The following is a 9,218-nucleotide window of genomic DNA, read 5'->3' on the forward strand; positions in this document are numbered from 1 at the left end:
ACACACACACACACACACAAACACAGTTTCTCATCATGTGGGAAGAGCTGTGAGCTGGAGAGCATGGGTGACGTCAAACATCAGCCTCTCACATACTTTTTGGACCAGTGTGTTTCCGCTTACAAGTCACACCAGTCATAAAATCAATTTTCTTTTAAAAATTAGCTTGAATACATTTATGTTGAGTATGACTCAAAGATACAGCCCATTCTAGCTTGAACATTAAATTATTTTAGTTGATATTTATTTTACTAAAACCAATGGTCTATCTTTTTATTAGGAAGCTCATCCATGAAACTGGTTATTTATATGTAGAAAAAGGAACACTTTTACATTGTTGGTTGGAGTGTAAATTAGTACAACTACTATGGAAATCAATATGGAGGTTCCTCAAAAGACTAGGAATGGAACCACCACATGATCAAGCTATACCACTCCTTGGTATTTATACTAAAGAAATAAAGTCAGCACACTGTAGAAATATCTGCCTACTCATGGTTATAATAGCACAATTTAAATAGCCAAACTATGGAACCAGCTCTAATTGTTCATCAATGGATGAATGCATAAAAAAAGTTTTATACATACACACACACACACACACACACACATACACACACATACATACACACACAATGGAGTTTTATTCAGCCATAAAAATGAAAATATGTGTTTTTTTGCAATAAAATGGATGGAACTTGAGAATATTCTGTTAAGCAAAGTAAGTCAAACTCAGAAAGTCAAGGGTCATATGTTTTCCCTATTATGTGGAAACTAGAGAGGAAAAGGGAAAAAGTGTGTGTTTTGGGAGGAATCTGATGAAAATTTAAGGGATCTGTACAGGGGAAGGAGGAGCTGAGGGAAAGGGAACATACAAGGGAATGATATTGGTCAAAATTATATTGTTATATTGTGTGTATGTATGAACATGTAACAACAAATCCCAGCGTAATGTACAATGATAACAAACGTGGAAATTAAAAAGATCATCCATGGAATATAGGAGACAGAATTTCATACTCGTTCTTTTTAATTATTCAGGCATTGAAAACTCATGGTGGGAAAAATGAATAAAACACCTATTCCTGAGCTTAATTTACAGGAAAATATAAGTAACCTCAAGAATTTCTCTTGGAGCACTTCTTCAGGCTTTTCATATTCATGTTCATCCCGAGTTTGAATATGTAAAGTAGAGCTTTGTGTATGCTGCCTGAAGACATGGGGGCAAGTCAAATTAAATTATTTGAGTTGTTCAGATTCTATGTTAATTATAGAGACAGGAAGCATGTACTTCATTTGTAAGGGGAGAAGCTGCAAGGATCTTAGGGACATGAGCACATGGATCAAAGAAAGACAGGATAGAATCACGGAAGGTTCCTTCAAATCCCATGATGCTTTGCACTCTGTTTCCAACATAGGCAGAGTGATGCCTATAATGGCTGCTAAATAATAAATATTTATTGATGACAAAATGAGAAGATCTGGCAAGGCCTCCTTGTTCTTTGAAAATAAAAATAATCGAGCTAGCTGACAGGATGTTTGCAATTAGCCTAATATGAAGAGAAAAGAGAAATGGAGAAGGAGTTAACGGTCTTCCACATTCTTCTCACAATGCTTAGGCCTTCCATTCAGCAATTATTTGATCTTTTTATTAAGTTCCCTAAATGTGAAATGTTCTAACCACCGTTTTGACAATTCAGAATCTGCTTGTAAAATCCTAGAGAATTTATGTGGTAGGTTCTCTCTGTTTTCATTGGCCATCTTGAAATTTAGGGTCTCCTTTGTTCTCTGTTAACTTAGCATTTGAAGATTTTCCAAACTTGTACAATATATAATCTTTGGCTTTTCTGTCTCTTAAGGTTTTAGCTTCTTTTTCTTTCCAACTCTCAAATAAAGATTGAAGCATACAGTTCCAAATATAGATGTATTGTAAGACTCCAGGCACTTCATATAAATTTTATTTACTGGACATTTTGCCACAATTTACTTACCATTTTTCTATGTGTTGTTTTATTGTCAAAAAAAGATAATGCCCAACAATGGGCTGATGTTTGCCTTTAGTCTGTAGTAGTATAAACATGTTTCACAGGTGACTGTGCACATATGCACACACCGAGTGTGTGCATATGTGCACAGGCACCTGCCTTAGTCGATACTACTTAAAATGTGAACCACATGATCCTGTTGAAAGTATAAGGAATAAATAAAGTAAAAGAGACATTCTGGATCCCAGAGGAATTCTGTTCCCAAAGCAATCAGACATCTGGAGCCTTGGTCTGGTAAAAATCAATGACTCTTTCAGGGCAATGTATCTTTAGATGTGGGTGAGAGAAGCAATGCATAATGAAGGGGGAATTGGTAAGGGGGAAGGCAAACACAGAAAAAAAATTCATGAGGAAAATTGCAACTTTTGTTGTAATAGACTGTGCAGCATGTAGGCTATCACATAATTATATGTGTGTATTTATATCACCATGGATTTCAGAAATAGTAAATAAAAAAATTCTTTATTATATGAATCTTGTGGGGAGATCATGTGCTCTCCCTTCTGTACATTTGTTTGTGTCTGTGTTCTATAGTTCAAATAGGAACCATTTCGGTTTTTTTTCAGTAAAAGATAGTGTTTTAAATAGACTGTGTAACTGTTTGAATTATGAATTCATAAATATTACTACTAGTGGAAACTGATTCTAAAATGAGGGGCAGGGCAGAGATTCATTGCAGCTTTATCATAGATGACCTAATCTGCTTTGTATTGATCATTCTATGCTTGTTTTTGTCCACTTAAAAATTATTTTAGCAAGCAAGCCCTTATATATAGTTAAGAAAAAAATAACTACCTGTTTCTTTCAAAAACACATAGTCAAATGAATGAAAATAAACTTTGTTTATTCTCATTTGAAGCTACTTCAAATACTCAAGTAGCTTCTATAAATAATAGTGCATACTCATCTAAAATCTAGATCTAGATATTGTTTTTTTAAGTTAGGAGCAAGCCACTGTTTGCAAGGTGATTGAAGAATATTTAAAAATGTATCTAGTTGTACTTCAAACAGTCCTTGTAGAAGCTTCCTCTGAAATACTTTGAGTTTCTCAAATATTATAAAATAATAAAGTGAATAAAGCAAAAGTATGAATTCAGACTATTATGACCACTGTGATATATAACTGAAAATATCATGTTTATTTTTCTTAAACTATACTTTCTTTCCAAGAATTTTAAAATCATAGTTGATGCCATAAAATTAATCCTGGACTTGTAAAAATGCAAGCAGTTAAAACAACACAAACAATGTCTGGAAAGTGAGATGGCCCTGGAAACAAATAATCATTGAGTCTTTGAATTTAGATGTTAGGAAACCATCACTACTGCTGAAGCTGATTTTAAAACATATCCCATTTGAGCTATTGCACACATGTCTAAATGGGATTTGGCAGGTGGATAAAAGATTTATTGATTCCTGTTTAAGGGATTGCTGCAGACTTGCTGTTTCAACAAGCTTCAAAGGAGGTTTGAGTCTAACAAAACAAACCGAACCCTGAAATCCTTTCCGTGTATTGCAACCCCCAAAATGACAAGAAGCCAGGACTAAGAAAGGCTCTAAACTACATGTGGAACAGCTGTTGTGTACTATTACAAAAGCTCACAGGGAAAAATACTTGGGGGTGGGGAGACTGGCTATTAATTAATCTTCAAATACTCAAGTAGCTTCTATACACAATAGTGCATACTCATCTAAAAATCTAGATCTAGATTTACAGTATCTATAAGAATTGCTTATTCCCAGCTTTATTGGCCTTTGCTCTCATAGCTTCACCCAATGAAAATATAGAGATCTGGGATATTTAAGGCACCGGTTAGATGGTGAATTTCTATCAGATTAGAAACTGCTGTCTTCCCAGGTCTGGCAAGGTGTCTGAAATTTTGCTTTGATTATTTTAAAAAGCATATCCCAAGTGACAAAGCATTTGACTTGTGAGGAAAAAAATTCTACATAAATGACTGAGACTGGAAAGACAAAATAATACATAATGAAAAGTATATGAAACATCTTAAGAGAAAGAAAATGTTAAACAAATTAATTCAAAGAAATTATAGAATTGGGAAATCCTTTAGAATTCATCTTCCTTATTTTATGGATGAGGCCCCCCAGCTGCTTAGAGGCCAGAGTCAAAATTTCTACCATCTAACATGTGCCTTCTCTTGCCTCATTCAGAGTTACACAAGAAGACACAGGAAAAGGACTGCCTTGGGATCCTGTGAGAAGCCAAGTGGCCTGGAAATCAGAAATCATGGACCATCCACCAGGAGCTACCATATTCTTAGACTTAAAAAGGTGATGTGACCTTCCTTTGAATTATACAGTGCTCAAGATCCTTCTACATTTTCAAAGAGAGTGGGAAGACTCATATTCTCAATCTTAGGAAAAATAAAATGTATAAACAATTGATTAAGCTGCTTATATATCCACAACCCAATTAGGCTAAGAGGCATCAGTAGGTAGCCTGAGAGCCCACTTACCTATCGGCTGTGTCTTATGAAAACCTGTCCCTGTGTCTGCTATATTTCCAGAAGAGCATTAGGAAATATCAGATAAGTACTCTCCTGGGTCATGCCAGAATGAAGCAAGCTTTCATAGGAAGTGCATGCCCCCCGCCTTTCTCTGCCTCCCATGATTACTGAGCACATGGTAGACCTAATTGTGGGATGGTGGAACCTGTCCATTTGCATTTATTCCATTCAATATCCCATTCAATCCCCAGTCTCCAGGCTGACTTTTTTTTTTCTTTTTCTTTTTGCAGTACTGGAGATTAAACACAGGGACACTCTATTACTGAACTACATCTGTACCCAGACCTATTTTACTTTGACACAAGGTTTCCCTACATCGCCCCCATTGGTTTTGAACTTGCTATCCTCCTGCCTCAGCCTCCTGAATTGATCAGATTACAGGTGCACACCACCTTGTCTGGTGGATAACATTGTTTTCTTAGATGAAACACAGAGTACATTTCAAAACATGTTTTTCTTATAGCATGTCTGTGGGAAAAGTATGATACTCCATAAACTCTGGGCAGGATTTAAAAGTTTTATTTAATGCATTTGTTAGAATGAGGGACAAAGAGAGTCAAAGGCAGAGTGAGAGGGTGTGGTGTGAGGCCTGGAAAGTGGTTGCTGTGTGGCCATCAGGGAATAGGGAGTGTAAAAAGCTTCTTGCCTCATCTATAAAAACCAGAACCACTTGGCATCTCTCTAAGTAACAAATGGACCTAAGGGCTGGAGAGAAGGGCTGTTGGCAGGAAATAGTCCCCAGGGCTATGTGCATTTCAGACTGTGTGCATTTCCCTATAATGCATAGATCATAGATTACAGAGCTGTGTTCCTATATCTTTTCTACCTAAGGATTAAATTTTGCAGGTTCTGTTTTGTCTCACAATCACAATATCTGGAGATGAGAGAATAAATATGTATAATTGAGATGAGAAGAAACTGTAACTTTTGCTTTTGAGTTGCAAAGAAGAGGAAACAGGTGTGAAGAAACATTAAGAACAAAACAGAGAAGACAGTAGAGGTTTTGAATCTTGGGAAGGCTCCTTTCTCAACTTTTCAGATTTTTGTTTTAAATGAAAATCTGCTTTATAGAAACAATATACAATTGAACTGAAGTTTCAACCCCACCTCCGTGTCTCATGAGCAGAGAACAAAGCAAGATTCCTAAAATCTCAGGCTGATTTGTTTTTAATTCCAAATCAATTTCCTCCAAAGCACTAAATTCAGTGGTAGTCTAACAAATCTGCAAGAAGAAGGGACCCTTAGTGGATGTTGCAGCCTCAAAAACCTGAGTTAAATTTTAAATGTCTAGTTTGTCCCAGGGTAAACTTGTTGCTCTGCTTTATTTCTCTCTTTGAAACATGGAGACAGCAGATTGACTTGGTGCCACAAGAACTGTCTATAAAATAAGATGTCTCCATTTCTCTTCCTACACATTAGCAAAGGTAAAATGCCCTCGGTGACTCACCCTACTTGTTGATTATCTGTTGACTGTACCCCTTTCCTAGATATGAAAAAAAAAAAAGCAAACCATCATCTGTTGAAAAACTAGGAATGATAGGCAAAACCTCGAATCAAATCCTTATTTTTTTTCCAAGCCTGACACCATTAATATTCAAAACACCATTCCAGGTTGCAATTTTTGGCAAGATTTACTTTGAGACTGAACTAATGGATAAGATGCTAAAGGACATAAAAACCTTTTGAACCCAGTCCTTTGAGTCATTGGCACTTGTGCTTCTTCCTCAGTAAATGAGACATGTCTTTGTTGTTTAATTTTGGTTGGTATTGTAGTTGCTATTGTGAAGTCAGTGACATTTTAATTGCTAGAGCATCCTAGTGAATCCTTTATATTCCAGGAAATATTTAGGATTACACCCTAGACACAAGTATAAACTGCTAAAAACCTTTCATCAAGTTTAAGCTTGAAGCTATTGAATACTTTGGGTTGTTGTCACTGTCATGATTTTCTAGATTCTTCTTTCCAACACTATCCAGTTACTGAGAACTAAATATGCCTGCCATCATCTGCAACTCTATTCTGGTTCAGCCTTCTTGGTTTTGGTTTTAATACTCATCTCTGACATTCAGCACCTCGGCTAACTCCTCTGAGTCCTTTGCCTAGTCTCAGGGCTGACTACTCTAAATTAAAGAACAGTCTCTTTCTCTCTTTTTTTTCCCCCTCTTTTTTTCTTGCTGTTTTATTTTCAATTAATTGAAGCAAAGTAATTATACATATTTATGGGGCACAATGGGATGTTTCAATACATGTACACATTGTGGAGTGATCAAATCAGGCTAATTAGTACAAGTTTATCATGTCTTCCGATCTTTTAATATCATCCTTTCTCTAGAAAATAATCCATCTCGTTTTATTACCAGTGGTTTGTCCTAAGAAGCATTAGCGTCATTATGTACCTTAGGAGCTACTTTTCTCGTATTTTATAATTTTCTTTTTTCCTGGAGCAACATCCCAGAGCCGTCTTGCTGACGTTGTTCTGGGGAGAGACACCCTCCCTAAAGGCTGACCAAGCCTTCCCTTCCTTTCATTAGCGGTATAACCCTGTTTCCGCTGGAGCCTGTCACGGAAGTGTAATTCTCTAGCGGGGGCCCTCCTGTCATATCGCCTACCTGAGAGTTGAAAATAAATAAAATATAAAATAGTAAATATAAGAGAAACCAGGACAGCTGCTGTGCGCAGGGTTTGGCCGTCTCACTCATCCCTTGGCCTCTTGGTGTTGCCCCCACCTGCCCCTTCCACGCGATCTAAGATTCTGCAAAGAGAATTCCCCTGGCCTGGAACCAGACTCTTCACTATTACCGGTCCCCCTCTGCTGGGAGCGTAGAATGACCACCAGGAGGCCAGAACAAAACACTTAAATGTTGCCTTTATTAAGGAAATGTTAAATAAGAAAAAAACAAAACAAAACAAAAAAGGTCAAAACGGCTTCACAGATTATCAAGAGCACTTTTGTGGCGTAATCCGTGCAGTCACGAGCTACAAGTTCTATTCTGGGTCTTTGTCCTTTAGCTGGAGCTCTAGTCTCCCCAAAAGACCCATTTGGAAATACACTAAAAGAAACAATTCACCCCAGTCACATTCGCAGGCTTCCCCTCCCCCCACCCCGTCTCCCAGGATGACAAAACTCTAACCCCCAGGCAGGCAAACAGGCCACTAGGGCAGAAAAGACTTATTTGTATTCAAGCAAACTAGCACAAATTTCCTTAAAACGGCATGTTACAATCAAAGGTTTCATCTCTCCCCGCCAGGGCTGGGGTAGGGGGGAGCTGGAGAGAGTGGGCAAGAATCCGCGCACGATTTGAATGTACCCATTAGGTCTCTGGCGTAGAGTATAAACAGGTCACTTTTCTGGTCACCAGGTGATCTGGACTTCTGGGTCTCTCCCCTGCCCGCCCTCTCCAGCTGTCCCCAGTGCTTGGCCCACCTGCGGGTGGAGAAGGGCTTCCGTCCGGTCGGTCTCCCCGCATCCCACGCAAGCAGTAGCTTCCAAAGTTTTGCGCCCTAATCGCTCCCTTTTGCCACCTGCTGCTGAGTTCAGAAGTCAGGGCTCTCTCCTACAGCCAGGTATGGGGACTTCCAGTGGGCTAGAGAGAAACGGATCGCTTTATCCCAAAAGGCAGAAGTCAGGAGAAATAATTGACTCCGACAGGTTTGCTTCGCCCAGTCTCTGACCGCGGTGGACTCAGCTGGGCTGGAGAAGAGCGGAAGGACGGGGTGTGCCTGCTGCTGTGGCCTGAGGACCCATCAGTAGGGCCCCACGACCACCGCTTCAACCTCTTTAGACGGTCTCCGGTCCTTCACCAGAAAGTTGATCATGCCCTCGGACTTGATGAGCAGGTTGCAGCCTAGGAAGAAGATGCCGAAGACCACCGTGAGCGAGAGCACACACATGACGGCGATCTGCACCACGCGCATGATGTACAGGCTGCGCTCGTCCGGGCCAGCCTCCGCGAAGCCGTCGTCGGTCACCACGGATGCCTGGGTGCAGCAGCGCACTGCGCGCTCCAGCGCCTCGCTGCTGTTGGCTAGGAACAGGCCCGCCACGTCGGTCTGGTTGCCCAGCGCGGGATTCATCACGGGAGCAGGCAGCACCCAGGGAGGCGCGAGTCTGAGTGAGAAGGCGGTGGCACTGGAGGAACAGGTGCCGGGCAAGCGCTTAGTTGTAGACTTGCTTGCGCCGGGCTCCTAGCTCTCTCCTTTCGAAAGTGTCCGGGCTGTGAGAGTTTCCCAGGAGCTTCTCTAAACGCGCGCTGCAGCCGAGCTCCTCTGCGCGGTCCGCTCCTGCTCAGCCGGTGCTTGTTCCCTGCGCTCGCTCGACTGGGGGCTGTTGGAACTTGGCGGGGCTGGGCCAAGCCCGGCCGTGGGAGGTGCGGGCCGCGGCGGCGGCAGCGGCAGCGACCCGGTGGCTGCTCTGAGCGAACAGCGGCCCCTTCCGGCAGCCGCGCCGCCCTGCTATTGGGCGGTAGGGAAAGCAAAAGGAAGAACCTTTTCTTGCTTTGTTTCTTTTGCAACTCCAATGGTCAGGCAGAGGTCACTGTGCACTTCTGCTTTGGATAATCAAAGAGTTTGTGGAAAAAGGGAGAAACCAATTGAAAGTTTCCGAGGAATACGGCCATGCCAGCTGTGTGCGTCGTTTGCCGGCCA

The 9,218-nt window shown here is 40.8% G+C and overlaps 1 protein-coding gene across 1 annotated transcript; it reads right to left on the reverse strand.

The window, feature by feature from the left end:
• Positions 1–8,204: 8,204 nt before the first annotated feature.
• RPRM (reprimo, TP53 dependent G2 arrest mediator homolog) lies at positions 8,205–8,648 on the reverse strand (the record flags this gene model as incomplete). Its single annotated transcript, XM_081260600.1, has 1 exon — positions 8,205–8,648. One exon carries the CDS (start codon positions 8,646–8,648, stop codon positions 8,319–8,321), a length of 330 nt encoding a protein of 109 aa, XP_081116726.1. The 3' UTR covers positions 8,205–8,318.
• Between the last annotated feature and the right edge of the window lie 570 nt (positions 8,649–9,218).

The sequence above is a fragment of the Spermophilus citellus genome (assembly GCF_964194105.1).
Source record: "Spermophilus citellus genome assembly, chromosome: 11".
Lineage (NCBI taxonomy): Eukaryota > Metazoa > Chordata > Mammalia > Rodentia > Sciuridae > Spermophilus > Spermophilus citellus.